Genomic DNA, 18,281 nt, shown 5'->3' on the forward strand with positions numbered 1-18,281 from the left:
TGCCCCTCTTCCGGGGTTACGTTAGAGCCCGGGTGTCCTTGGAGAAGGAGCACGCGGTGTCCACCGACACCCTGGAGTCGTTCAGGGAGAGGTGGGCGCCGCAGGGAGTGGAGTGCATCATTTCCCCCTCCAACTCTATTTTGATTTAGTCCCTACCCTCCCCTTCACTGTTTTGATCACACAGCATTGCCCTTTGATGTGAAGGGCAGTGCTTGTCACTGGCCACGCGGGTATTTTTCATATCTTCCTGGTGGTGGAAATTGAATAAAGATTTGTGCACTTTGTGTCTTTCACTGTGTCGCACATCTACACACACGCACACACACCATGGGTGCTGGGGAATAAAAATAAGCACTACCGCACTTAGGCGGTAGTGTGGGGGTTAAATTAAAAAAAAAAGAAAAAGAAAAAAAAAGAATAGAATAAAAAAATATAAACAGGCTTCTTCTCACACCTGCGCACACACACCAAAAAGATATAACTAGGAGATTGCTGGATTAGTGGCTGCCGTCAGGGAGCTGTTGCTCAGGAATCCGCACCTCCGTACTCGCGGGTTCGAGTGGCTGTCGGAGGGGAGGGCCGTGGCGGCGAGAGCGACCAGGAGCGGGGACGTGCTGGGTGCCGGGGGCCTGGGCTGGACGCTGCCGCAGGACATAGCTAGCAGGGCAGCGGTAGACGTCCGGTACGTGGCCATCGCCATCCGACGCCTTAAAACGGCGGTGCTCGGACCCGACGTAGTGCACCAGTTGGAGGACGCTCAGGTGTGCGGTGGGATCCCGTCCACGCTCACCCCGGCCCGGACGGAATTTCACATTGGTCCCAAGGTCCCGTACTTCCCGCGGGAGCCTGTGCCCCACAACCTGAGCCGCCTCCGGAATTTTTGTTTTGTTCCTTTCAAAGATGTAAAAAGGAAGGCCCTGTATCGACTGCTGCTGCACACCGTCCACCTCTTCTCCCTCATCCACCGTCCGGACACGCCTTGGCGTGCCCATTTGCCACCGGGCGGTGGAGATCCCCAGTGGAGGGCTCTCTACACGGGAGTCCTCCCCCTTTCTCTCGGGGATCTGGGGTGGAGGGTGCTGCACGCAGCAGTCCCCTGCAACCGCAGATTGCGGTGGTTCACGGACTCCCAGCCCAACTGCTTGTTCTGTGGCGCTGTGGAGTCCGTGGACCATGTATACATTGGGTGTGGGCGTTTGCACTCCCTTTTTGATTTTCTTAAGAACCTTCTCCTCTGTTTCTGGCTGCACTTCAGTCCCACGCTCCTGGTCTTCGGGCACCCGGTACGGAGGAAGGAGGGCAGGTCCGAGGACCTCCTCGTGGGTCTGCTCCTGGGCCTGGCCAAACTGGCCATCAACAGGTCCAGGCAGTGGGCCGTGGAGGGGGTCGTTAGGGCCGACTGCCTGCCCCTCTTCCGGGGTTACGTTAGAGCCCGGGTGTCCTTGGAGAAGGAGCACGCGGTGTCCACCAACACCCTGGAGTCGTTCAGGGAGAGGTGGGCGCCGCAGGGAGTGGAGTGCATCATTTCTCCCTCCAACTCTATTTTGATTTAGTCCCTACCCTCCCCTTCACTGTTTTGCTCACACAGCATTGCCCTGTGGTTTGAAGGGCAGTGCTTGTCACTGGCCACTCGGGTGTCTTTCCTGTCTTCCTGGTGGTGGAAATTGAATACAGATTCGTACACTTTGTGTCTTTCACTGTGTCTCACACCTGCACACACACACCATGGGTGCTGGGGAAAAAATAAGCACTACCGCAGTTAGGCAGTAGTGTGGGGGTTAAATTAAAAAAAAATGGAGAGAAGGGCACGAGAAAGAAGAAAAAAGAAGAAAAAAAGAAAAAAAACAGAAAAATATAACTAGGAGATTAGAACTTCTTCAGTTGAGGACTGACTCCAAGCTGGCTGTGCACTAATAAAGAGTGACTTGGTGATGGGAACTAGCTTCTGCAGTTATTTCAGTAGCCACAAGAATGGGATCCCAGTAGAAGTGAATACCCTCACCTGTCTAATTGAGCTTGGGGAACACCACTTGAGTCTAGACAATCGTAGAACCTCATGCTGGGTGTTCTAAGCAGAGGAACTCCAGGACAGCCCACAGTAGAACCCCACAACAAAGTTGAGCCTTGGCCAAATGGCTAAACAGTTCTTCAGGATCTGAGCCGACAAGCTGTTTTATTCACTGCCAGTATGCAGACTTGAGACAGCAAAAGACTCCTACAAGCCCTGACTTGAATAAGAAAACCCATAGGCCGTGCCTAGGAGAGTTCACACCCTGGAAATACCCCTACATGTGGGTAAGAACAATTAAATTGCTTAGTGGCATTGAAATTGGAACCGCTTAAAATTAACGTTTGGTTAAATGGCCATCCAGTTCCCATGGAGGTTGATACAGGTGCAGCTGTATCTGTGATTGTGGAATCTATCTTTAATAAGATTCACTTATGTTTCCAATCCTTAATTTTGTGCAAGGCCTCAACCAGACTGGGGAACTTTTGGAGATTAAGGGTACAACTTCAGTTCAAGTCTCCTCTGAGAAGTAGTTGGTGCAGTTACCACTGATGGCAGTGAAAGGCTTGGGTCCATTGGGTGGAATTGGTTGAGCAGGATTCGCCTAGATTGGCTCAATACTTTTCAATTGGAAAATGGCTGCCTTTGTGAAGTCCTAGTGAAATACCCAGGAATATTTCAGAATGGGTTTGGGACTATCAAAAGGGCCAAAGTCACTTTACATGTTGACCGGGACAAAATTCCGAGATTTTTGCAAGGCCTGCCTGGTGCCATTTGCTTTGCTGGCAGAAGCAGAGGCAGAAGTCAGGAAAAATAATGTGTTCCAGACACCCAAAAATGACCTACTTTGGTTCAAAAGTCAACAAAACTAAGTTATACCTGTTAGAAGAGAAAGTGAATGGAGATCAAAGGAGTCCCAGCTCCCACGTCTGTACTAGCGCTTAAGTCTTTCCTCGAGTTGATGAATTATTATGGAAAACTCATTCGTAATTTGGCTTCCATCTTGGGACCGTTATGCTTGGTATTGAAAAAGGGTCAACCTTGGAAATGGTCACATAGACAAGAAGTAGCCTTTAGGGAAGTGAAAAAGCAGCTGTTATCATCTAAGGTGTGGCACATTATTATTCTAAACAAGAGATGGTGACATGTGATGTGTCCCCATACGGTTTTGAGGTATTATTGGCTTGCTGGTGGCCCAACAGAGAGGAATGCCTGACAGTGTATGCTTCCCGGATTCTGGTTGATGCCGAACGCAAGTATGCCTAGTTAGAGAAGAAAGATTTAATAGTCGTCACTGGTGTGAGGAATTCCACCAGTACCTTTATGGATGGGAATTTGTCATAGTAACAAATCACAAACCCCTGCTCAGTCTACTGAAGGACGACAAGGTGATACCACCCATAGCTTCTGACAGAATTCAGCATTGGGCCCTTATTCTCAGCGTGTACCGATTCAATTTAGAACCCTCATTTGGGAGGTAAAGTGGCTCATGCCTTTAGCTGCCTGCCAATGGCAAAATACTACACCGGTGGTGCCTCCCCTGGAAGAGTCTGTTTTGGTTTTAAACTTTCTGGACGCATTTCCAGTCACCGTGGACAATGTCAAACTGTGGATCCAAAACAATCCTGTCCCAGAGAAACTGAAACATCTGGTGGCAATGGGGGAAACAGAAGAGCCATCGCAACCAGGATTGAAGCCTTTCTGGAAGAGAAAGTGAGGACTGGAGATCAGAGTTGAAAATGTGTTGCTGGAAAAGCACAGCAGGTCAGGCAGCATCCAAGGAACAGGAGAATTGACGTTTTGGGCAACCTGAAGAAGGGCTGATGCCCGAAACGTCGATTTTCCTGTTCCTTGGATGCTGCCTGACCTGCGCCTTTCCAGCAACACATTTTCAGCTTTGAAGCCTTTCTGGACCAGTTCATTGTAGGGGATGGCATGTTACTGTGGGGAGCAAGGGTGATTGTCCTGAGTAAAGGTAGCTGCCAGGTACTGGCTGAACTCAACCTGAAATGACGCCCTATTGTCTTTGACCAATAATTCTGGGGTCTTCCAAGATGAAGATGCTGGCAAGAAGCTATGTCTGGTGGTCAGGATTGATTGCCCACATAACTCTTTTGGTCGAGCAGTGCCCAGTGTGCCAAAAAGTACAAAAATTGCCACTAATGGTGGCCCCACATTTTTCAGAAAGGCCGGGTAAACCGTGAACTCAGTTAAATGTCAACAATCCTGGTATTTTCATGGGCTTAATGTCCCAGGTCATTGTGGATGCCCATTCAAAGTGGTTGACCGTACATAAAGTTCATTCAGCAAACTCAGGGATGACAATTGAGAAGCTGCGAGCATTGTTCATGATACATGGACTCCTGGAATTATTGGTCACTCACAATAGGACGTCATTTATCATCAGGGCATTCGAATATTTCCTATTATCCAATGACATTCAGCACATAAGGACACCTCCATACCATCCATCCATCCATCCATCCATCCAATGGTCTTGCGCAAAGCACGGTCCAAACGTTGAAAGCAGGCTTAAAGGAGAAGCCTACAGTGCCAATTGATACTGAAGTGTCCTGGATTCTCTTTGATTGCACGACTACCTCACACTCAACAACAAGGATAGCTCTGGCAGAGTTGCTGAAGGGGAAAAGACTCTGCACCAGCTTAAATGGTGGTGGTGTTGGGGGCAGGGGGTGGTGGTGGCGGTCTCGGAGGGTGAAATGGCAGCATGTACATCAGTGCTGGCCAAATGCCTCTTCTAAGCAAAAGAGATGATTTAATTCAGGGGACGAAGTTTGGTGCCGGAATCATGGAAATGGCCTTGTATAAGTGTGAGATTTACACGAGGCAGGTCCTGTCACTTAAAATGTTTGGAAAGGTGATACAGTTCTGAACACCGGATCACCTGAAAGCTGTTACCTTGCAAATGGGGCAGGAGAAAAACATACCTGACCCCTCTCAACAGCCAGATGGCTTTTCAGAAACAGCAGGTGCTCCCCATCCACCTAGTGTTGAGGAAACTGAGCTTGAAATGGATGCAGCCTCGATAATGTTACTGCCGGAAGAAGAGGAGGAAACTCTGAGACGTTTCGGATGCAAGAGATGGATCACGGTCTGATACATGCCACCTCTATCTGAGTCTGAGTCAAAGGAACCAGACCTGATAGTATTTCCAGTGATTGGAACCAGGTGAACCTTATTAACCATGGGGTTCCTAATTAGGGTGTTAACCTGGGCCAATCAGGAGAACCTTGGCTGACCAATATAACCAGGAGAGAAAAGAAATATAACCAAAAGATTAGAATCTCCTCGGTAAGGGAAAAAATACATACAACTGGGAGATTAGAATATCTTCAATTGAGGACTGACTCCAAGCTGTCTGGCCGCAGCTAGTGTACTGTGCACTAGCAAATAAAGGGTGACTTGGAGACGGGAAATGGCCTCTGTGCAGTTATTTCAGTAACACTAGTAAGTTGCTTATGTTTCATAGCCATCGAGAAATGATGTGAGAACCACTGTCTGTTAAACATTGATCATTGTTTTCCAACAAGCTCTCCCATTGCATTATAGTGAATGTCACATGTGCTGAGCTTGCTTTTGCCAGGCTATAGATAATTACATGATCTGACGTGGTGATGGTGGAAAGGATGCACCTGGGATAACAACACTTTTAAACTTGGAATAAATAATTTACTCCTCAACTAAGTATTGAGGTCTTAGATTTTGTGACTGGGACAGGTATAAAACATCCTGAAAAATGAGTATCAAAAGCTTCAGGATGACCAGAAGCACTGACAAACCACTGAAACTGATTCGAAAAATTGCTGAAATAAATTTATAATCTTGGTTTGGCTTCTCCTTTGTTGCATTTTCTTTGCAAAGCCCTTTTGTTGGTCTTGGATCATGTGGAACAAACTGAGCATTTGCTGGACCCTTAGTTATTGAGTTGACCAGTTTTTGTTTTCACTTGGTGTCCATCTCAGCAAGACTTTCCCTCTTAATTTTGACTTAAGAATTAGCATCAAGATTTCTTCTGTTCTGAGTTTAAAGGCTATCACTATTTTGAACCTGAGAAGAAGAACACACAATTGACAGCATAAAAGTACAAGAAATTGGAGTAATTCATTTGACCGCTCAAGCCTGCTCGACCATTTGGTAAAGATCTTGGCTGAACTTCAGCCCTCAAGTCCATTTTCTGCCATATTCTCATATCACCCGATATGGGAAGTAACTAAACATCTATTCATCTCAGCTTTGAATATGCTCAGCATCGATAGCCATCCGATTGAAAAGTTCCAGGAGTTTCCAACATTTGAGTAAAGAGGTTCCTGCTCATCTTGGCCATAAAATAGCTGACGACGTATCCTGAGACATGATCCCCTAGTCTAGGTTTAAGAGTCCAAAATGTTGGCCATTGTTGACAGCAAACAATTCAGTAATAAATGTGCCAGGACTTGCCATTTATAAAAGCTGTTGCCCCTTGTCAAGAAATGGAAAATGATTAGCAACATGACATTAGGAAACCAATAATAATATGTTTTGTTTAAGAACACTGAAGAAATTAAAACATGAGCTTTTGAAATTTATTCGAAGTCACAATAATAGGGAAAACAATGCATTTCTTCAAGGGATTATTAATCACTGTCAGTTGTCCAATACTGACATCATTTTAATTGTACCTGCTGACTTTAATTAAAAGAGTTTTTTTAACATAAAATGCACGGCATAGACATGGGCCATTTGGCCTCGCTGGGACGCGGTGGTGTTAATGCACCATGTATCAACATAGCTGTCCATATCTTTCTTGCTCAGTATCCTATTAAATGTGTGTATGCTGCTCCACTCAAATTATGCCTTGGGCGCACATTTGAACCACTCACTAGTTTAAGACATTCTGCTTGAATTCCTTTTTGATTTGTGCATGACTCTGTTATATTTAAGACAGCAATTTTGGATTTACTCACGATTCTTGCATTCGATATGACTAAATATGCTTGGATATTTACTTCACATACCCATACCACCATTCTCTGTGCAACTTAACAGTCTTTCTTAACCAAGTTTGGAATTCTGATGGAAATATATTAGGCTCAGCACTCCTTTGCATTTAGGCTTCTGTTCAGCTAATAAATATGATGCTTCTGCTTCACCATGAGCGCTGAGAGTATCGGTTCACAAATTGCCTGAAGCACACTGTTGCAGTTCAGCCTCAACCCTTTACCATTTTATGTACCGTTGGAGCTTCTCAAAAATGGTGAAGTGTGCTTTCTGCTCATTTCCTGGAGTGATTATTCTGACTTAGCTGATCACAATAATAGCTACTATTTTCATCCAGTGTCTTATGGTATTTCCATGGTAATAGAGTCTCCATTTTTCACCCATGTTACCCACCATTTTAGCAAATGACTAATCAGTGAGAACCACAGAAGAAAACATATTCGTTTTTCAATTTAAGAAAATAATACCCCAGAAGATTAAAGTGCATGTGTATTTTGGGTGAATGTGATTATTCCTGAGTTTTTGTATACTGAAGAAAAATATAACAGCATATCTGGATTAATTCTCTTCTAGCCACATAATGCGAATATACTGTACAGCATTGATTTAACCAAGTACATCAGTCACATGTACTAAATACTTTATTGAAACATTGATAAATGATGGGAATGTATTGACTTCTATCAATCTGTTGTGGATAAGAATTATTTATGTTGCAGGAACCAGTCAAAGGATATTTCATTATATTTAAGCTCCTCTGAAATTTCATCCAAGTCTTTTATGTGGCTAATGCAATCTTCTCCATTCCCACTTCCCTTTGGTTCCTGACTGCCAACCCGAACCTCAGTTGGGCAATACAAAAGATCTAAACATATTTCAACATTTTTGTGTTCTTTACTCATGTAACTAAACATTTTCAGAACTTTGAATTAAAAAGCACCAAAGGTGAGGCTTCAAAAGTTTTCTCCCAATGACTGCACAAGGAGAAGAGGCTTCAAAATGGTGGTCCAGTTTCTGTCAAGCAATTCCGTGGATGATTAAGCCATGCTTCAGTTTATGTCAAAACATTATTTTAATACTGAGGAGTAATAGGGAATTTTAACTTTCCAAACATCAACTGGGACTGCCAGTATTGAGGGCTTAGTTGGAGAGAAATTTGTTAAGAGTGTACAAGAAACTTTTCTGAGTCACTATGTGGATGTACCTACTGGAGAAGGTGCAAAACTTAACCTATTCTTGGGAAATAAGGCAGGGCAGGTGACTGAGGTATCAGTGGGGGAGCACTTTGGAGCCAGCGCCATAATTCTATTAGTTTTAGAACAGTGATAGAAAAGGATAGACCAGATCTAAAAGCTGAAGTTCTAAACTGGAGAAAGGCTAATTTTGATGGTATTAGGCAAGAACTTCCAAAAGCTGATTGCGTGCAAATGTTTGCAGGTAAAGGGACAGATGGAAAATGGGAAGCCTTCAAAAATGAGATAACAAGAGTCCAGAGACAGTATATTCCTGTTAGGGTGAAAGGAAAGGCTGGTAGGTATAGGGAATGCTAGATGACTAAAGAAATTGAGCGTTTTGGTTAAGAAAAATAAGGAAGCATATGTTCAGCATAGACGGGATAGATCGAGTGAATCCTCAGAAGAGTATAAAGGCAGTAGGAGTATTTTTAAGAGGGAAATCACGAAGGCAAAAAGGGGACATGAGATAGCTTTGGCAAATAGGGTTAAGGAGAATCCAAGGGGAGAATAGGGCCTCTCAAAGATCAGCAAAGTGGCCTTTGTGTGGAGCTGCAGGAGACGGGGGAGATACTAAACGAGTATTTTGCATCAGTATTTACTGTGGAGAAGGATATGGAAGACATAGAATGTGGGGAAATAGATAGGACATCTTTTAAAATGTCCATACTATAGAGGAGGAAGTGTTGGATGTCTTGAAACGCACAAAGGTGGACAAATCACCAGGACTGATCAGGTGTACCCTAGAACTCTGTGGGAAGCTGGGAAGTGATTGCTGGGTCTCTTGCTGAGATATTTGTATCATCGATAGTCACAAGTGAGGTGCCAGAAGACTGGAGGTTGATGAACGTGGTTCCACTATTTAAGAAAGGTGGTAAGGGCAAGCCAGGGAATAATTGACTGGTGAGCCTGATATCAGTGGTTGACAAGTTGTTGGACGGAATCCTGAGGGACAGAATGTATTTGGAAAGGCAAGGACTGATTAGGGATGGTCAGCATGGCTTTGTGCGTGGGAAATTATGTCTCACAAACTTGATTGAGTATTTTGAAGAAGTAACAAAGAGGATTGATGAGGGCAGAGCGGTGGATGTGATCTATATGGACTTCAGTAAGGTGTTCGACAAGTTTCCCCATGAGTGACTGGTTAGCAAGGTTAGATCTCATGGAATACAGGGAGAACTAGCCATTTGAATACAGAACTGGCTCAAAGGTAGAAGACAGATGGTGGTGGTGGAGGGTTGGTTTTCAGACTGGAGGATTGGTGCTGGGTCCACTATTTTTCGTCACTTATATAAATGGTTTGGATATGAGCATAGAAGGTATAGTTAGTAAGTTTGCAGATGACACCAAAATTGGAGGTGTAGTGGACAGTGGAGAAGGTTACCTCAGATTACAACAGGATCTTGATCAGATGGAGTTTAATTTAGATAAATGTAAGGTGCTGCTTTTCGGGAAAGCAAATCTTCGCAGGACTTATACACTTAATGGTAAGGTCCTCGGGAGTGTTGCTAAACAAAGAGACCTTGGCGTGCTGGTTCATAGCTCCTTGACAGTGGAGTCGCAGGTAGATAGGATAGTGAAGAAGACGTTTGGTACGCTTTCCTTTATTGATCAGACTATTGAGTAGTGGAGTTGGCAGGTCATGTTGCGGCTGTACAGGATATTGGTTAGGCCGGTATTGGAATATTGCGTGCAATCCTGGTCTCCTTCCTTTTGGAAGGATGTTGTGAAATTGAAAGGATTTAGAAAAGATTGCAAGAATGTTGCCAGGTTTGGAGGATTTGAGCTATAGGGAAAGGCTGAATAGGCGGGGACTGTTTTCCCTGAAGCGTCGACGGCTGAGAGATGACTTCATAGAGTTTTATAAAATCATGAGAGACATGGATAGGATAAATAGATAAAGTCTTTTCCCTGGGGTGGGGGAGTCCAGATCTAGAGGGCATAGTTTTAGGATGAGAGGGGAAAGATATAAAAGAGACCTAAGGGGCAACGTTTTCATGCAGAGGGTGGTGCGTGTATGGAATGAGCTGCCAGAGGAAGTGGTGGAAGCTGGTACAATTGCAACATTTAAAAGGCAACTGGATGGGTGAATGAATAGGAAGGGTTTGGAGGGATATGGTCTGAGTGCTGACAAATAGGCCTAGATTAGTTGGGATATCTGGTTGGCATGGATGAGTTGAGTGAACGGTCTGTTTTCGTGATGTACATCTCTATGGCTCTAATGAAACAATTATATGTATGCTACTAATTTTGACTAACTTGTGAATCATGTGGCCCATAGTTAATCTGTGAGTTTCTTCATTGTGGCTGTATTAAAATTTAATTAATTTAACAGCACTGTCAAGATTTAATTTTGACAAGAAAGTGAAATTGAGTTTTTACTTTTTATCCACTTATTTGCCTGTCTCTGTGAGTTTCTGGAGCAGACATGCACATTGTTGGGACCTATTAATCATGCACCATAACAGTAATTTCTGATCCTAAACCTATGATGAAGCTTGATCAATGTGTACTTGATCGAAGTGTTTCAATGAGTAATTAATTGCTCTGTGGTTTGTCTTTGTCTTGGTAGGAAATTTGTCATTTTCCTAATTGGTACCAACAGTGTCAATGTCTTTTGCTGCTCAAATGAAAGAATGCAAGAAATAGGAAAACAAATGTTCATCACAAATTCTTAGTGGCGACTAGTATCCATCCATATATGGACAAGGTGTCAATTCCCTGATTAATTCAGTTGGAATGGGAGCAACTGAATCATCTCAGTGCATTTGATATTGAGACCTGAATTGTTTGATTTCCACAGGCTACTTTCACATCCCCATTCGTGTCTGGAGGAAGTGCAGTGAATAAAATGTTTTATCATCAGGTTTATTAGCAATGGATGTCAGTTTCTGAAAATAATTTCTCACAGAAATAGGCTAATAAATAATACTGATATTTGTTATCACTCCTTAAAGATTACCATTTGATAGTGTCTTAACTCTCCAGACAGGATTTTTGGTGGAGCAAATAGAACTGACTTTCTCCCTCAGTTCCACATCTACACTGTGCCATTTCCATATGGCCCAGTATGGAAGAATATGACGCAGTTTAGCACTAGACCACAACTTGAAGGGGTTATACAATTTCTATCTGTTGAACTGAAAGGTGTGCTATGTTCATCTTGAGATCTCTCTGTGCTGGACTAACACAACAAACTGTCCAATCCCATGATTTAAAACTCCGAGGATTGAAACTATCCTGAGTTTGTTCAATGTTACCTGATCAGTTTACATTTCCGGATTAGACATAAACGAGGTGACTTGGATTTATAGCATGCTTCCTCATTTTAAAAAAAAGTTGGCAGTGTTGTGTAACCAGGCCTCAAGTAACATCAATATGGTAAAACTAAACAATTCTGAATGCAGGCTTGATTGACTTAGAGAAATATATTTAGGTGATCAGTTTTTTCAAGTCACCTGTTTTGTGTTTTTGTGTTTGAAAGTTAAAAGAAAAAATAAGACCTCCATGATCAATAATAATTCTTATTTTTGTTTTTTCAGATTGTAAACCCCAGATATCTAAGAGAGCAACCAATACCTCTGTCTCCGGTAGGTGTTAGATTCCCAAATGGCTATGGCTATGGGTATGGAAAATAAAGAGACTCATAATAAGAAAATGTGTTTCTTGAAGGCTTTTCTCCAATGCTTTCTGTTTTATTACTGAGCGCCTTGTTTTACTTTTATTTTCCTTCTGTAGATTTTGCCTAAAGCAAACCTCGGAAATGTTAGCACATCCTGCAATGAACAGACTCTGATTCAAATGCATGAAAAAGAGGTAAGAATATACATGATGTTGTAATGCTTACTGTAGTTCAAACATGCAAACGATATCCAGTCACCCTTTAGGGAAGAACAGATAGAGCTAGACAAACTAGGAGCAGGAACGTGACATGGGTGTGTTTGAATATTGTCGGTACAGGGTGATGACTTTGGTTGTAAGAATGTGCAAAGTGATATTTCTGGGAGATGCTTAATTTTGAGTTTTTGGGCTTATTCTAACTGTTATAAAGTGAAGAACCTACTCTTTATTTTCATGTTCAGTTGAGTTTTGAGCTGGGGGCAGATTTGGGCAGTACTCTAATTGTTATGAAATAGAGTTGTTCCCTCTTGCTCATTCCACAATCAGTGGACGATTCCAGAATGGTGTTAATATAGAAGAAAACAATATATCTGCATGTCTCTGAAGGACTGCTTACACATACGTAAGAAGGGAAATGGGTCCATCTGAGAGAGTCATACAGCACAGAACCTCATCCATGCTTGCCAAGTTTACCCATCTAAACCCATTCCATCTGCCTGTGTTTGGCCCATATCCCTTTAAACCTTTTCTTTCCAAAGGTCTTTTAAATTTTGTATCTGTACTTGCAGCCACAACTTCCTCTAGCAGTTCATTCCAAATACTTAACCATCCTCTGTGTGAAAATGTTGCCCCTCAGATCCCTTTTAAATCTTTCTCTTCTCACCTTAAAACTATGCCCCCTAGTTTTGAACTCCCCCACCCTAGGGAAAAGACCTCTGCTATTCACCTTATCTAAGCCTGTCACGGTTTAAAAAACCTCTATAAGGTCACCTCATAACCACCTGTGCTTCAGTGAAAAAGGTCCCACCCTATCCAGCCAATCCTTATAATTCAAACCTTCCAGTGTCTGTAACATCCTGCGAAATCTTTTCTGAACCCACTGCAATTTAATAATATGCTTCCTAAAGTAGTGCAACCAGAACTGTACACAGTACTCCAAAAATGGTCTCACTAACTTCCTGCACAACACCAAAATGATATCTCAACTCCTAAACTCAATGGTCTGAGTAATGAAGGCAGCGTGCTAAGCTTCTTAACCATCCTGTCTAGCTGTGACGTAACTTTCAAAGAACTATGTACCTCAACCCCTTGGTTTCTATTCAACAACACTACTGAGGGCCTTGCTATTAACTGTATAAATCCTAGCCTTGTTTGTTTACCCAAATGCATCTTTCCAAATTAAACTCCATCTACCACTCCTCAAACCATTAACCCAATTAATCAAGATCCCTTTGTAATCTTAGATAACCTTCCCTGTCGACCATACCACCAATTTTGGCTTCATCCACAAACTTACTACCATGCTTCCTAAGCTCTCATCAAAATGTTTATATAATGACAAACAACAGTGGACCGAGCACTGATCACTGCAGAACACCGGTGATCATAGACCTCCAGTCCCAAAAACAACCCTCAACCACCACCCTCCAACTCTTACTGTCAAGCCAGTTTTTTATCCAGTTGGCTAGCTCTCCCTGAATCCTCTGTGATCTAATTTTACTGATCAGTCTATCATGCAGAAGCTTGTCAAAGGTTTTATTGGAGTCCATACAGATAACGTCTACCACCTTGCCCTTATCAATCTTTTTGTTTACGTCCTAAAAGGACTCAATCAAGTTTGAGAGACATGATTTCCCATGCACAAACTGTGCGAAATATCTCTAAATCAGCCCTTGCCTCTCCAAATGGATGTAAATCCTATCTCTCAGAATCCCCTGCAACAACTTACCCACCACTGATGTCAGACGCAACTGTTTACAGTTCCAGACTTCACCTCACAGCTTTCTTAAATGAAGACCCAACATTAGCTGCCATCCAGTCCTCTGGCACCTCACCCTTGGCTGTAGATGATGGCAATATCTCTGTTAGGGGCCGCACAATTTCTCCCCTAACTTCCTACAATGCCCTGAGACACAATTGATCGGATCCCAGAGATTTACCTACCTTTATGTTTTTTAAGAACTCCAGCACCGCCTCTTCTGTAAATGGACTGTTTTCAAGACTTCACTCTTTATTTCCCTGAGTTTCTAGCTGCCATTTCTTTCTTCATAGTAAAAACTGATGCAAAATATGCTTTTAGGTATCCCTCCCATCTCTTGTGGTTCTACACGTGGATGACATTGTTAATCGTTAAAGGGCTCTATTTTCTCTCTATTGCTCTTTTGCTCTTAATGTGCTTGTATAATCTCTGGGTTATCACAATCTTATCTGCCAAGGCTGTCTCATTTTCCCTTTTTGCCCTCCTGATTTTGCTGTCAAGAATGCTCTTACGCCCCTTATACTTTTGAAGAGATTTGCATCCCAGCTATCTATACCTAATATATGCCTCCTCCTTATATAAGAACATAAGAACTAGGAGCAGGAGTAGGCCATCTGGCCCCTCGAGCCTGCTTCGCTATTCAATAAGATCATGGCCGATCCTTTCGTGGCTCAGCTTCACCTACCCACCCTCTGTCTTATCTTTGAAAGCATTTGTTGAGGAAGCCTCAACTACTTTACTGGGTGGGGAATTCCATAGATTCTTAATCCCCTGGGTGAAGAAGTTCCGTCTTAATTCAATATTAAATCTGCTCCCCCTATTTTATAGTCTATGGCCTCTTGCTCTTGTTATCTGGCCAGTGGAAACATTGTCTCTACTTCCTTCATAATTTTATTTACTTCAATAAGATTCCCCTCATTCTTCTAAATTCCAATGGATATAATCCCAGTCTACTCAGTTTCTCCTCATTAGTCCATCCCCTCAATTCCGGAATCGACCTAGTGAATCACCTCTGCACCCCCTTCTAGTGCAAGTACATACTTTCTCAAGTAAGGAGACTAAAACTGCATGCAGTACTCCAGATGCAGTCTCATCAGCACCCTATACAGCTGCAACATACTCTCCCTGCTTTTAAACTCGATTCCTTTAGCAATGAAGGACAAAATTCCATTTGCCTCCTTAATTACCTGTTGCACTTGCAGACCAACCTTCTGTGATACATGCACAAGAACACATAGGTTCCTCAGCACAGCAATTTGCTGTAATATTTTACCATTCAAGTAATAGTCCTTTTTATTGTTATTCCTATCAAAATGGATGATTTGACATTTATTAACATTGTACTCCATCTGCCAGACCTTTGCTCACTCACCTAAACTATCTATGTCCCTTTGCTAAGTTTCGTAGTCCTCTGCACACTTGGCTTGACCACTCATCTTCGTGTCGTCTTCAAACTTTGACACACTACACGTGGTCCCCAACTCCAACCGTCTATGGAAGTTGTGAATAATTGAGGTCCCAACACTAATCCCTGAAGCACATCGCTTGTCACTGATTACCCAACCAGAAAAGCACTAATTTATCCCGACTCGTTGCTTCCTGTTAGTTAACCAATCCTCTATCCATGCTAATACATTGCCTATAATGCCATGCATCTTTATCTTATGCAGCAGCTTTTTGTGACACTTTGTAAAATGCCTTTTGGAAATCTAAATGCACCACATCTACTGGGTCCCTGTTGTCCACTGTGCTCATAAAATCTTCATAGAATTATAGTAAATTAGCTGTGAGATTATATTCCCTACAGTGTGGAAACAGGCCCTTTGGCCCAACAAGTCCACACCGACCCTCCGAAGAGTAACCCACCCAGACCCATTCCCCTACCTTATATTTACCCTTGACTCGTGCACCTAACACTATGGGCAATTTAGCATGGTCAATTCACCTGGCTTGCACATCTTTGGACTGTAGGAGGAAACCGGAGCACCCAGAGGAAACTCATGCAGACATGGGGAGAATGTGCAAACTCCACACAGACAGTCGCCCGAGGCAGGAATCGAACCCAGGTCCCTGGTGCTGTGAGGCAGCAGTGCCAACCACTGAGCCACCGTGCTGCCCCATGTGCGATGAGAGCCTCAATATTTGTCCATTGTTCCCTACTCTTCCCAGCCTTATCCTTCATTCTAGCAGGAACATAATGCCTCTGAACGCTCGTTATCTCACTTTTGAAAGCCTCCCATTTGTCAGTTGTCCTTTACCTGTGAACAGTCTACTCCAATCAAGTTTTGAAAGTTCCTGTCTCATACCTTCAAAATTTGCCTTATTCCTGTTAAGAACTTTAACTTTTAAACAAGACTTAGCCTTCTCACAGGGCCATAGAGATGTACAACATGGAAACAGACCTTTCGGTCCAACTCGTCCTTGCCAACCAGATATCCTAACCTAATCTAGTCCTATTTGCCAGCACTTGGTGCATATCCCTCTAACCCTCCCTATTCATATACCCATCCAAATGCCTTTTAAATGCTGTAATTGTATCAGCTTCCACCACTTCCTCTGGCAGCTCATTCCATACACACACCACCCTCTGCGTGAAAAGGTTGCCCCTTAAGTCCTTTTTAAATCTTTCCCCTCTCACCTTAAACCTATGCACCCTAGTTCTGGACTCCTCTATCCCAGGGAAATGACCTTGTCTATTTAGCCTATCCATGCCGCTTATTTTGTAAACCTCAATAAGGTCACCCCTCAGCCTCCGATACTCCAAGGAAAATAGCCCCATCCTATTCAACCCCTCCCGATAGCTTAACCTGTCCAACCCTGGCAACATCCTTGCAAATCGTTTCTGAGCCCTTTCAAGTTTTGCAACATCATTCAGATAGAAGGGAGACCATAATTGAACACAATATTCCAAAAGTGGCCCAACCAATATCCTGTACAGCTGCAACATGACCTCCCAACTCCTGTAATCAATGCTTTGACCAATAAAGGAAAGCATACCAAGTGCCTTCTTCACTATCCTATCTACCTGCAATTCCATTTTCAAGGGACTATGAATCTGCACTCCAAGGTCTCTTTGTTCGCAACACTCCCCAGGAAAAGTCAGGGAACTGTAGGCTGGTGAGCCTGACATTGGTGGTGGGCAACTTGTTGGAAGGCATCCTGAGGGACAGGATTTACATGTATGTGGAAGGGGAAGTTCTGATTAGGGATAGTCAACATGGCTTTGTGTGTGGGCAAACATGCCTCATGAACTTGATTGAGTTTTTTTGAAGAAGTAATGAAGAGGATTGATGAGGACAGAGTGGTGGACATGATCTATAATGGCTTCAGTAAGGCGTTCGACAAGGTTGCTCATGGTAGATGGATTAGCAAGATTAAATCTCATGGAATACAGGGAGAACTAGCCATTTGGATACAGAACTGGCTCGAAGGCAGAAGACCAGGGTAGTGGTGGAGGGTTGCCTTTCAGACAGGAGGCCTGTGACAAGTGGTGTGCCACAAGGAACGGTGCTGGGTCCACTACTTTTTGTTATTTATATAAATGATTTGGATGTGAACATAGGAGGTGTAGTTAGTAAGTTTGCAGATGACACCAAAATTGGAGGTGTAGTGGACAGTGAGTAAGGTTACCTCAGAGTACAATGGGATCTTGATCAGATGGGCAAATGGTCTAAGGAGTGACAGATGGAGTTTAATCTAGATAAATGTGAGGTGCTGCATTTTGGGAAGGCAAATAAGGGCAAAACTTGTGCACTTAATGGAAAGGTCTCCATGAATATTTTAAAGCTAATTGAACTATGGTCACTGATCCCAATGTGCTCCTCCACTGAATACTTGTGTCACTTGCCCTGCCTTTTTCCCAAGAATAGGTCAAGTTTTGCTCCTTCTGAAGTAGATTCAAGAAGGTTTTCATGAACACATTCAAGAAATTTTTCATTATCCAAGCCCTTAACACTATGGCAATCCTGGTCTATTCTTGGAAAGTTAAAATGCCCTACTGTTACTGTGGCATTATTGTGAGATCTCTCCACAGATTTGCTACTCAGTTTCCCACTGACTGTTGAAGGGGGCTATAGTGCAATCCCACCAAGGTTACCACTGTGGTCGCCTTTCTGAGTTCCATCAATATTGCTTCACTGGATGATCCCCAGAAATATTCTCTGTAAATACAGCAGTATTGTTTTCCTTGATCTAGAACACCACTCCCCCACCTACCTCCTGTATTGTCTCCTTTTCTATTCTTCCAATAGTATCTAAACCCTGGAACATTGTGTCAATTCTGTCCCTCCCTCAGCCAGGTTTCTGTAATAGCAATGATGTCTCCATCCCATGTTCCCATACATACCCTGAGTTTGTGTAAGACTCCTTGTATTCGAATAAGTGCACTTTAATTCTTCAGAGTGACTTTGTACTGACTTACTATTGCCTGCTTTACATAACTTGC

The 18,281-nt window shown here is 43.1% G+C and overlaps 1 protein-coding gene across 8 annotated transcripts in view; it reads left to right on the forward strand.

Annotated features, from left to right (window-relative positions):
- cep112 (centrosomal protein 112) overlaps nt 1-18,281 on the forward strand; it is a 577,437-nt gene that overhangs the window by 94,004 nt on the left and 465,152 nt on the right. For all 8 annotated transcript variants that reach the window (XR_011954852.1, XR_011954853.1, XM_072558882.1 and 5 more), the window contains exons 7-8: nt 11,781-11,828; nt 11,977-12,054. Coding sequence is in view for 6 of the 8 variants with exons in the window: in XM_072558882.1 (XP_072414983.1) it covers nt 11,781-11,828; nt 11,977-12,054 (126 nt within the window). In the remaining 2 variants the exon portion in view is untranslated. The remainder of the gene's footprint in view (nt 1-11,780; nt 11,829-11,976; nt 12,055-18,281) is intronic.

This window comes from Chiloscyllium punctatum, chromosome 39, assembly GCF_047496795.1.
Source record: "Chiloscyllium punctatum isolate Juve2018m chromosome 39, sChiPun1.3, whole genome shotgun sequence".
Classification (NCBI taxonomy): domain Eukaryota; kingdom Metazoa; phylum Chordata; class Chondrichthyes; order Orectolobiformes; family Hemiscylliidae; genus Chiloscyllium; species Chiloscyllium punctatum.